This window comes from Talpa occidentalis, unplaced genomic scaffold (genome assembly GCF_014898055.3).
Source record: "Talpa occidentalis isolate TD23 unplaced genomic scaffold, MPIMG_talOcc4v2.1 talOcc4.5, whole genome shotgun sequence".
Classification (NCBI taxonomy): domain Eukaryota; kingdom Metazoa; phylum Chordata; class Mammalia; order Eulipotyphla; family Talpidae; genus Talpa; species Talpa occidentalis.
In genome coordinates, this window is record NW_023604861.1 from 117510480 (window position 1) to 117523021 (window position 12542).

Consider the following 12542-nt stretch of genomic DNA (forward strand, 5'->3'; position numbering starts at 1 on the left):
CTGAGCTCAGGGAGGTGGGCGTGCGAGACGGTGGCGATGGGGGCGCCGCTCAATTCCTCCCCGAAGCGGAAGGCCAGGAAAACCGCCAGAAGCCGCGGGCAGCCCGGCCGCGCGGAGGCGGGCGCGAGGCCGCTGGGCGGGTCGCGGGAGGGCGTGGGGAGGACGCGGAGGCGCAACCGGGGGCGGCGCTAGGACCCGCCGGCGCCCCGCCGGCTCCCGGGAGGTTGATAAAGCGGCGGCGGCGTTTGACGTCAGTGGGGAGTTAATTTTAAATCGGTACAAGATGGCGGAGGGGGACGAGGCAGCGCGGAGGCAGCAGGGGCTGCGGCGCCGGCGACGGACCAGCGACCCGAGCACGGGGTTAACCACGTCTCGTCCACGACGTCCCTAGGTACGCGCCGGCGGGGCGGAGGCCGCAGCCCCAGGTGGGCGCGGGCGCGGGCTGCGGGGGCTCGCGCGCGCCGGCCGCAGGCGGCGGGGTCTCCGTCCGCGGCCGCCTCAGCGCTTCACCCGCCGCCGCGTCTGGCCGCTGGGCCTCGCCCCCGCCGCGCGCGGCCTGGAAGGGCTGCCCCGGGGCCGCGGCTCCGGCCGCTGGCGGGTGAGGCGAGGCGCGCGCGTCTGCGCCCGGCCCGGCCCCCTGCCCGCCCGCCGCCGCCGGCGACCGCCCGCCGCGTGGCTCCCGCTCGTCCGCCCCGACCTTAGGGGGCGGCCTTGAGCCGGGGCCGCAGCCCCGGGGCGCGGGGAGGTCGGCGGCGGCCCAGCTCGGCCCTGGCGCCCGCAGGGCAGCCCCGCAGCCGGCGGCCGCTCGCGCGCGCTGTCCTAGGAAGGCAGGAAGGGACAGCCTGGGCGCGCGGGGCCCCGCGGCGGCGGCGGAGGGCGCGGGGCGCGCGCGGGGAGCTGACACCCCGCTGTCAGGTCGGGAGGCTCCCGTGCACCCTTCCAGCTGGGAGCCGCAGTCTGCAGGCCGGGGCTGTGCCTGCGGTGGGGGCTCGGGTTCCGAGCGCCGCGGGCACCCCCCACCCCGCTACCCCCGAGCCGCTTTCGCGCGGGGTGCGCGTGGCTGGGATGCAAGTCCAGACTTAGTTGTCAAACTGGGGCGTTGAGGGGGTCACTCCGGTTTCCCCGTCACTCTGGACGGTAGTAAGGCCCGATCAGACCGAAAGTGTCCGTAGTGTGGAGTCACCTGATCTTCGCTCGCTCCTGGGTGTTGCTGCATGTGAACTACTGTATGTGCACCAGGCGCGCCCCTGCCCCCTCCGAGACGCGTTTCTTTGGCAGCCAGAATGTTGTGTGTCCCTCTCACTCCTAACACCCCTATTTTTAGGAGTTTAGCATTTGCTCTTTCGCCGTGGTGTGAATTGAACTCATGAAATCCTGATTGAGAATTTCGATGGTACTTACTGGCATCAAGTTTTCCAAAGGCTTAGTTAGCGATGGTAAAAAGCTTAGGTTAAGCGGGGCCGTGGCACAGATAAGAGTTTATTAATTCTATTCAATATGGACAGATTTTTTTTTATTTTTTATTTTTCTCCTACCACAATCTGAGAAAGATGAACTTTTAGTAAAATGTCAGCCATGAGAACTCACGTTCATAGAAAAATGCATGTGGAATAATACACTTCTTTCATGGTAGCTCTTAGACATAGGTCAGAGGTGATGACAAGTTGTTGAGTTATGCTATGGGAAGGAGAACAGAAAATGAAGTTTGTTTTATTATTACCTGCGAGTCAGAGCACTTGAAAGAACTATTTACAGTTCTGCTAGAGAAGAGACTTTGCCTTAGATCGCTTTTGGTTGGAATCCTCAAGTACATAGTTGCTCTGGAATGCTGTTGGGTTGATTGGTCTTTTGGACTCTAGGAAGTGTATGTTTTAAATTTATTTTTGTGTTTTTTAAGGTAGCAGTTTTAGGTGTAGTTTCAGAATGTTTTGTGTACTTGTACCAGGAGTCACATAACTTTATGCCTTTATGCTGAGAGATACATTGAGCAGAGATAATTCTTGAGAATGTTGATAAGTAAGTTCAGAGTTTATTAAATGTTGTCTGCTACTCAGCAACTTTGTTTCCCCCCCCCGCCCCCCACTGGAGTCAGAACTTTGATAGCCATTCCTAGCCTGCCTAGAACAGTCCCTGTTCCTACCACTTTGCTCTGAATCATCCATTGCAACATTAATAAAACAAATTTAAGATTTTTGTGTTTGAAGAACAAACTGGTGGTAAATGAATAGGGACTCACCTATTTTCTGCTAGAAACTTGTCTCCCACTTGCCTCTGGATAAGTAAAGTGTAAGAGCTGAGTTTTGTGTGAATCAGGTGCCACTCTAGTGGCTTAGTTTTAGACGATATTTTGTCGTTAAGAGAAATGCTTGCTCTTTTTAAGAATGTAGGATCTTCATGCACTTACGCACTCTCAGATTTTATGACTTTGTAGATTGATGAGAAGAATCTGTGGATGTGATTAAATCTATTTAGTCAAATCTTTTGAAATCCTTTGAATTCTTTGGGAGAGGAGCACCTTTAGTAAAGGGATATATATTAGAGGAAAGCATTTCAAAATGAAATTCTTGCATTAAGTTCTAGTGCACCTATTTTGGAGGGTTTTGTTTGTTTGTTTGTTTTTTTAATTTGCTACTAGGTTTTAACTTTAGGGGATCAAGTTTTTGGATACTCATAAGTGAAAGGAACTTAAAATTGTTAGGCCTTATCCAAAATTGTGCTTTTTCCATCCATCCGATATTAAGCAGCTGGTGTGAGTACCTGGAAGACTGTTGCTGAGTTTGCTGCTGGATTTCAAACCACATTTTTTTTTAAATTGGGAGATTTGGTAGCAAAATGCACTTAAATTGTTTATGCATAGTTGGAAGACTGTTCCATATATCCAGTTGTTGGTAGGCAAAGCTGTTTGACAAGGGTTTCAAAGTTTGGAGCCAGAAATATAAGGGATGGTTCAGAAGTTAAACTTTTTTTTTTTTTTTTGGTGATGGAGATTTATAGATAGCTTTATGTCCGCTCTACAAAAGGGGAGCCAGAAAAAGCACCAACCTGAAAATATGATGGCAATATGATAATACTTGGCATATTATAAAGTACTTCACACATTTGGCTTTGATTTTATTTTTTAAAGCCTGCTTGTGAAGGAATTAAGTTATTCCTGCTGGAGGGAGTGATTGTGACTTGTCTGCTCTCACAGAAACTGTTCAGAGGCACCCTTATTCTTTCTCATCAAACTTGGAGGAGGGAGGGTATGGGCCTTTTTTCATTGAAAAGTATCACATTTAAGTAGAGATGACTGGATAAAACTTTGTGGAATGAAGTCTGAAATGTGATAAGCTGGGGCAATTAAACAGTGTATGATGGGGTATGTATTAAGCAGAGTGGGAAATTCTAAAGTAGGAAGAGAAAAGGTAGATATTATAGAAAGCAATAGAAAAATTAATGAGGTAGAACAATTTTGCTTTTTATGGACATTGCAAAGCCAGGATAACAACTTTATAGATGATTTTTCAAGTTACTGGTAAACATTTCAATGTGGTTTAGTAGACATCCTCTTATACTCTGTGGCAAATGGTTGTCAGGTGGTTGCTTTTGTGGGTAGAGAATATCTATTAGAAACAACTTGTAAGTCACAAAAGACTAATTTACACATCTTTTGTTTTCCCAAGGAGACAGTACATGCTTCTGAGTGATGCGAGTGTAATCTTCTAGCCAGTCCACGTAAATCTAGGGGATTCCCTTCCTAGCCTGCCAGTTTAATAAAAATTATTTGTACAATTTCTATTTCTCCAATTCTGTAAGGCACAGTAAAGTATATGTAAGAATGTGCCAGTTTGACTGTTTGTGCTATGTACATATATAATTGTAATCAGAAAGTCTCTTCTATGTTTTTTCTCTCCCTGTAATGTGGACTTTATCTGTAAAGTGCTGACAATATGTTCATGATTGGAGTTATTGTATTAATTGTGATCAAAATGTAGCAAATATTCCTTTGCTTAGTTAGTGCTATAATTTTTTTAAGGTGAGACTTGAACTAAAAAGAAAATTTTAAAACAGGTGATTTGAAGGGGCTTTGATCATTTTATAAAATAAAAATCTACATTCTTCTCAGATATTTTAATAAAATTCCATTTTGGAGAAACACGTGGCAAAATAGTCTTATTAAATTTTTATATCAATTACAGGATTCAATATGAATTAATTTATTAGGTTATGGTCATGGCAGTTTCCAGGTGGAGTACACTGATTTTTCAAACAGCAAATGAGCAAATCTAACTTAGTTCTCTTATGCACAGGAATACCTAAAAAAACGACTGGTTTAAAATCACACTAATAGCGAATCTCTCCTCATCCCTTTCATGTAAATCAATTATAGTACAGCCTATCTAGTGATTAGACCATGTTTTAACTAAAGACACTTTTGAGTTCTGTAAACTTCCTATGACCTTCAGAATGGATTTAGAGTGGAGACTTGGATATTAACTAATATTAGCTCACTAACAACTTTTTCCTTTTGCAGATATCTACCCTAACGAATTTACCGGCCTTTAAAAAATTTTATTAAGGAAATAGTATCTATGAAGACTTTATTTAAATTTTTGTGGTTTATATTTTTCTAACATTTAGAAGGGTTTTTTTTTAGCATTTTACTGTGAAACTTCAAATAGAAAAGTTAGAATTTTATAGCGTTCACCCACATATTCAGCAAGCGTATTCTACCATTAATATTTTACTATTCTTGCCCTATTACATAGTTAGCTAGCCATTCATCCATTTTATTATTTGTGATGTACCGCAGCTAAATTAAATACACTAGTATACTTCTCCTAAATGCCTGAGAATTCACCAGAGTCAGAGCGGAGGGCAGAGCAGGCAGACTGACGAAGTACATTGCTGAGGGGAGCAGCGGGCAGCAGGAGAGGTCTGCTCGCCATGTAGGACCCTCGGCCAGTGGCCGGGGATTGAAACGGCACTGCAGAGGCTGCGGGCAGCTTCGTAGCCCAGCGCTCAACTGCTGCGCCACGGGGGAGGCCCTGAGATTACTTTTCTTATGGGAGTGGAAAGGTGGAGAATAGAGCAGATAGATACAGGATCATATTTAGACAAAGAACTAGCTTTTCCCCCTTGAGATTATCAGTTGACATATTAAATCTTGTATCAGGGCTTTTCCGTTGTTTGTAATGAATACCTACACAGAAAAGTATAGAACTGATCACTTTTCTGAATGTTCATGTAGATGGAGATCAAATATAAACCTTTTGGTATTTTTGAGTAAAGTTTGTCATTTCTAAGTTTACAAGTATACATTACTTTGTGTTCTGTATTGTTGAGGACTTTGTGGAGAGGGTGGACTTTGCCAGGCCTTGTAGAATGGGTGGGTCTTAGAGCTGAGAGTAAGACCACATGTTTGAACAAGTATAAGCTGTTAATAATGTATGTTGGTCAGCTTTTATGCCAAATAGTTTAAACACTTGTCTTGATTTCTAATACTTTCTGAAAGAACTGCTTAAAAAGTATTTAAAAAGCATTTGAGGCAACTGAAAGGTCAAATGGTATTTGAGCATGTTTAATAATAAAAGAATATGGATGTTTATATGTAGTCAAGTAGAGCAAAGAATTGATTTAAATAACTGGATAATTCCTAGAAATACTGAACAGACCAAAATGTGACTTCTCTGTCCTCTCTTTTTGAGCATGTTTGTTTGTCTACTGCAAGGAGTCCTGACACTCAAACTGCTAAACTAGAGAAGGAACACAAGGATGGTAGAAGCTCTGACTTTTTATCCCTTTTTTTCCCCCCCAAATTAGTCACATTTTTATCTAGCTAGAAGAATGTTTATTTGTCTATTTTGGCACTGTTCTTTTTATAGCTGCTCTCTTAGTAGGAATTTTGTCTGTAGTCAGCTGAGTTTGGGGTTTGAGTATATACATTTTAATTTTTTTTAAGTGCTGCTATAACGAGTCCTATGAGCTTAGAGAGTTATGGCAAAAATGGAACTTAATGTCTCTTTCCAGAATCTTGGCAGATACCTACTTGAGTTTGTCATAAAAATCTTATTCTAAATTTAAACTTGAGTCCTTGTATGGGTATATATATATTTTAATGACTCCTTTGCTAACTGGTTTTCCCAGATTTTAGTAGCTTTTCTCTATAGGTTTAATGTCTTTATCTTCCTACAGAGTTAATTTTTGGCTCTAAAAGGGAATGATTAACCTATTTGCCTGAGTCAAGGAAACCTACTCTAATTTCAATGGATTCTTGATTCCTGTGTTAAAAAACCTTGGAGTCATTTACCAATACTACTTCTGGAAATGGAAATTTAGAGCATTGTTGTTTTGTTAAGGCTTATAAAGAAAGAGAATATTCCTGTAAAAATTATGGAATAATTTAGGGTCATCTGTTATCTAGTCCAAAGAAGAATGTTTTCTTGCCATTTTCACTGTCACCTCCTGTCTTTGGGCTTCTCACCTTATGTTCTGGCTCATCTAGTTGCCTTAAATCTGATTTCCATGTTTTAGACTCTCATTACACTTCTTACTCACTCATCACTTTCATTTTATCTTTGCAACAGGGCTTTGGCCCTGTCACTCCTTTTCGAAAATTTCCATTATTCTCCTCAGGGATAAATAATATTCAGCATTTTTAACCTAAACTTTCAAGAGATCCTCAATCTGATTTACAGCGTCCAGAGAGATACAGCTCTTTTCAGGATATCTTTGTTGATAACTCTAGGTTAAAATAATCCAGTTTGTTTAAATAAGCCAATGTAGTGTTTTCTTTATACTGTACTTTGTAGTTTGTGTTAGGACCTTGAAAGTAAAGACCCTTACTAGCAAATTGTACTTCTCTAGTAGCTAGCATAGTGCCACGCGCTCTGATTACTAACTTTGAAGTATGTGGTAGTGGGTGTCTTCCTCGTTTATTTATGACATGTGTATAGGTATGCTGAGCATTGTTGGAGTCCGTGAATATGAAACAATAAATTGCACATTTATTTACATGTAAATATATGCATATCTTGTGAAGATGGGCAAATACAATTTTTATTTTAAAAATCTGAAATTAAAACTCCAGAAAGCTTATTAAGATAAAATTGTTTCCCAAATATTGGGGGACTATAAATTATTTGATGTCTGTGTAAAGGAATAAGCTTTGACAAGGAGCTTTTTGGAAATAGTAACAGGAAAAAGAGCTGTGTGCCAAGATTTGTTACAAAGAAGTTTCCCTCTCTCCCTCCTTTTAATGAGTTATATTTTGATGATTTTTTTTTTTTCAAATATCTTCTTAGTGGGGAGAGGCCTTGCCTGGCCATTTATGAAATGGCAACCCCTGCTTCCCTTAACCTGCTTTCTTTTTCTCTATGGTACTTAACACCAACTGTTGACATATATCTGTTTTCTCTCTCTCCACCTTTAGGATGTGATAAACTCCTGGGGGCACTTGTTTTTGTTCACTACTGAACCTGCAGTTGTTAGAACCATCTTGTGTATGTTTATGCACCTCTACCTCTAGTGTCTTCACCTCACATTAGAATTACCTTAGTGTGGAGCCTTATTACAGATGTAGGTTCCTGGGCACTTACCCCATCAGCTGAATCAACTTTGGGGGTGAGGCCCAAGAATCTGTATCTGGAACATGCCACCCAGGCGGTTGTTAAGCTCTAGTGTGCGTGGTACTTGCTGTTTTATGGTGTTGGTGTGGCTTGTTGAATATTGATGTTCCCTATGGCCATACCTCTGGGGCACAATGATTGCTCCTTACGGAAATTATCCTGTAATATTGAGGCATAGAGGAAACAGCATGTGGCTTAATATAAAGACCTAGATAAAAATTTTGATGCATGCACTGCTTTTTAGCTATAGAATGTGAAATTTTAAAAAGCTTCTTTGAATGTCCACATTTCCTTTCTCTAAAATGGGGATAATTGCTTAGTCACAGGGTTGTTGAAGGAAATACCATATTATCATAGTGCCAGTCATAGAGTCATTCAGTAAAAGTAAGTTTTCTTCCTTGTGAAAGTAAATTCTAAAACAATTTGATTAAAAAGTTGTAAAGTCAAACTTAGGAAAGTGACACAGGAAAATGTAATAGATGCTTAAAGTACAGATAGAGTGTATAATATTTGTGATTTATTTTGAATTATTGTTAAGAGAATTAAATGCTATTAAATGTTGAAGAGTTCTCCCAATAAGTAGTACATAACATATTTTTCATAAATACATGCTTTGAGCCACTTACTAAAATTTTTAAATATACAAATATATTTGTGGCTTAATTTGTTTGCAATTGATTTTAAGGTTTATGCAGGTGTACACCTTTAGATCTTATTTTCATTTCTTATTTTATGGTTTATCCGTGGATAATTAGATTGTAATATTGAGGGTTTTTTTTTTTTTTTGGCAGTTATAAACAATACTTCAGTGAACAAGAAGCCTTGTCTCTCACTTCCTGTGCATATGTGTAAAAATTCCTTTAGTACAAAAAGAACTTACCTAAAAAGTTACAGTATCATGTACTCTAATTCTTTACCGATTTGGAACACATACAAAAATATATCCCTCACCCTAAGTTATTTAAGAGCAAATAGATGCAAAACCCTTGGGGTGAGATTTTTTTGTCAGATATCCCTTTAGATGAAAATAGAGTGAACCGTAGTGATGACTTTTACTTGCAGAACCTAAATAGAATTTTTCTGAATTCAGTCTTTTGCTTGGAGTCCCTGAAGTCATCATTTGTTCCAGCATCTCTTAGCTAGTCAAGGAAGTTGACATCGTAAGCTGCAATCTCATTTAAAATATCTTAACTTTGGTGGTGGGCGTTATATAATACCTACAAGTGCTGAGATGAGAGACTGTACACCTGAGACTTGTACAGTGTTGTAAACCGTTAATCACAAGTAGAAAAGTCTAATTTAACATACCATTTTACAATTTTCTTCATCCATTTAGAGAAACAGAAAGCAACTTTTTGTTTATTTCCTGTTTGGTTAGTAATGAAGGAAGGAGTTGAATTAATTATATAGTCTTTAAAAGTATTTTTTAGACTGGTGATTTAAGATGGTCTGATGGCTAATGGGGGGATGTAACTGATATTTGACATTGTTAATAGGTCCCTTCTGGAGTTTTTGTTTTTATTTTTGCAATTTATATTGTAGTTCTAGTTTTTTATGCAAGAAATTTAACTTTATAAGTTCTTTTTTTTTTTTTTTAAAGATTTATTTATTTATTCATACAAGCACTGGGTACAGTCAGAAGCGCTGGAGGGCGAGAGAATTCACCAGAGCCAGAGCCAAGAGTAGATCAGGCAGAGTGAGAAAGTACACTGCTGAGGGGAGCAGCGGGTGGCAGGATAGGTCTGTGCACCATGTGGGACCCTCACCCGGTGATTGGGGATCGAACCGGTGCTGCGGAGGCTGCGGGTGACTTCGCAACCCAGCGCTCAACCGCTGTGCCACCGGGGAGGCCCTAACTTTATAAGTTCTTAATGACACTTTTATAAGAGCAAATGGTGAGTTAAAACCTTTTCTTATGCTATCTGATTAACTAATAGCTGCTTTTTTAGGAAAAGTATTTTATCGAAGTCCAAGCTTTTCTTTTTTATTCTGGTCTGCATCAATCTGGGGTGAGAGGGTGAGCCCAGCAAGTTATAAATGCTCACTTAAGTGACTGATGATGACTGCAGACCAATAATCTACAGACCAATAATATTAACTCTCATTATATATTATTTTAACATTTTAGTACATTTTCTACATATATATTTTTTTAAAGTAGAGATCGATGTAAACTGCATCTTTATACCGAATCCTCAATAGTTAGGCGGGTAGTTCCTCCATTTTCCCAGAAAGAATGAAGGATTATAGTTTTTCCTTCTGTGAAATTTTGGCATCCATAGAAACTACACGAAATAAAAGAAAATGAATGTTATGTACATATTAAACCCCTGTAAACTATCGTGATCCTTGGTGCTGCCTTATGTTTTGAGGACCAACAGTGTTGGTGTCATGCTGGAGTTAGTTAGAAAGGTGGTTTCAGGCTCCACCTCAGATTTACTGAATCAGAATATGCATTTCAACAAGATCCCCAGTGGTTCATATGCATGTTAAATTTTTGAGAAACACTGGTATAGAGGAACTAAGAGAAGACCTGGCCTAGTTCTCCCTCCAAACTGTGGCCTAGTCTTTAAAATGAGGGAATTTGACTGCATGATATTTAAAGGGCTTGTGAATGACATACTAGATTTCAGCTTAAATACTGAGACAAATTTTAAGCATATGTCCTAGTACTTGAATGTCCTCCTCGTGTCTTGACTTACTGAGGGTAAGAATAGTCTACTGATGCTTAAAACATTTCTAAAACAAAAGTAATGCCCTCCTCTCCCAATATAAAAGCCATCTCTCAAGTTAATAATACATTTTCAAATGAAAATAAACAAAATAACTTGGTATGACCACTTGCCAGAATTCATTCACAAAAGAGTAAATTTGTCATCACTGGAGACACGAGATTACTTTTCTAGGTCCTGTATTCAAGTCAAGAGAAAATATATGGAACTGAATTTAAGCAGTGTTGGAGTTTATGGACAGCCCCAGTTTTTCATTACTCTGAAATATAACCTTCATGGGCAATTATTCTTAAAGGGGTTAATACTAATTAGAATGTTTTTGTTCTGGAAAATGTTTGATAAATTGGTTGTATTGCTTTATCCTATCATCTAATAAATGAAAATGTTTAGGGGAATAGGCTGGATTTGATTTTTTTTTTTTTAAAAGCTGCCTTACTGAAATAAAATTTATATAAATTTTTTTTTGATTATAGTCTATGGGTTTTGACAGATATATATAGTTTTGTAACCACCACCATAATCATGATATAGAACATTTCTCACACCTCTGAAAGTCCCCTTGTATTCTGTTGTACCTTAGTTAGCGTGGGCTGCTCTAATAAATCGTTATACACTGGGTGGCTTAAACAACACCTTTATTTCTCAGTTAGGAAGACTGGTTCAGTTCTGGTTCAGTTCAGGATTGATGTATCAGCCAATTCAGTGCCTGAATCGGAAAAGAGGTACAATCTTCTTTATGGTTAGTGGGTGGCTGTTTTCTTGCCTTATCACCTGGTAGAGAGAGATCAAGTCTCTCAGCTACCTTGTTAACTCCATACAAGAGGCCTCCACCCTCATGACTAGGCTTCTTTGGTTGTCTGCTAAGAGTTTTCTTCCATGAGCAAGATAAAGCAGAAGTCAGGATATCTACCCCCTCCCCCTGCTAAAAATTGCTCTTGCAAATGTAGGAGGTATACATTACTCCAAAGACCTTATAATTATATCCAGAGTTATTATCATCTCATTTTCCTTGTTGATGTTCTAAATTTTGAAGAGCAAGTGTTAGAGAAGTGTGTGTGTGTGGGGGAGGGGGGTTTAGTGATTCTTGGCTTTTCCACTTTGAAAGTGTTTCTTGCTAAACTATTCTGAGTGAGATTCTAACAGGTCAAGTTTGCTTTGAAACTATGCATTGTTCTTTTTTCCTTGACTTTACTAAATGCATTCGTTTTTTAAAAGATTCTGCTTTGTTAATAATCTCAAATAGTAATTCCTTCTTAACTTCTAGGTAACAACGGCATCTAGGTAATTCTTCCTTGAATCTAATGGCACATAACACTTGCCACTGAATATCAGTGCCAGTCAGTTCTCTTCATAAACCTTTCAAACCATTTTTTTGAGTTTAAAATCTTATTCCACTGATAGCTCAGCTATCCAATTTGTAAGTATTTTGAAGACTGTAGGTAGTGCCTGTAAGAAAATTATCTCCAGTTCAGAGCTTTATGGATTTGTTGGTCTATCCATCATATCAAGTTTTCCCATGTCATTAATCACCGTGCCACATTTTACAAAAATTACTGGTAATTGTGTTATAGGACAGGGAGAGGGGCAGCCCAAACCCCGCAAACCTGCCTATTCTACATGGGTTCTGCCATCCGCCGCATCAACACAAAACATAGGAGACTTTAATGGGAAGGAACTTTAATAAAACTAGGAAACAATACAGGTAAGGCAAAGAGTCTAGTTTCTAAATGAAGCATCCAGAGTTACCCGTCCCCTCGTGGGTAAAAGTCCATCCAAATGGGATTGGCCCAGAACAAGGCCCCAAAGCCTGCTACAGGTCTAAAGCATCTTCCAGTGGGGACCCACAGAAAAGGGTCACAAACAACTGGACAAGCCCGGAAGGAAAAGAGCAAAATCAACATCAGGATAAAAGCTGCCATGGTCACCTCCCCACGGGTCTCACCCACATCTGTGTCACCTAGTCCACGACCAAAAGACAAGCGCAGTTTCTTCACGTGTCTCTAGGCTCCATGCGCCTCCTCCAGGTCTCCTTGCTCCATCCTGCTTCCCTCCTTCCTCAGTCTCTTCTTCAGCTTCTCCTCTTCCTGCTCAGCTCCACCCTCCCTTGGGTGGGGCAGGGAACCTCCCCCTTTCCTGGGGACCACCCTGTTACAATTGTACCGACCTAGAGATCAGTGCTTCTTGTAGTTGTGCTTCCTGTCTT

General features: G+C 40.5%; 1 protein-coding gene across 1 annotated transcript in view; it reads left to right on the top strand.

The window, feature by feature from the left end:
* The first annotated feature begins 271 nt into the window (after positions 1–271).
* Positions 272–12542, top strand: part of ATL2 (atlastin GTPase 2) — a 40287-nt gene continuing 28016 nt past the window's right edge. Inside the window, 2 exon segments of the mRNA XM_037528209.1 lie at positions 272–353; positions 356–391. Of these exon segments, the coding sequence (XP_037384106.1) occupies positions 284–353; positions 356–391 (106 nt within the window). The 5' untranslated portion in view covers positions 272–283.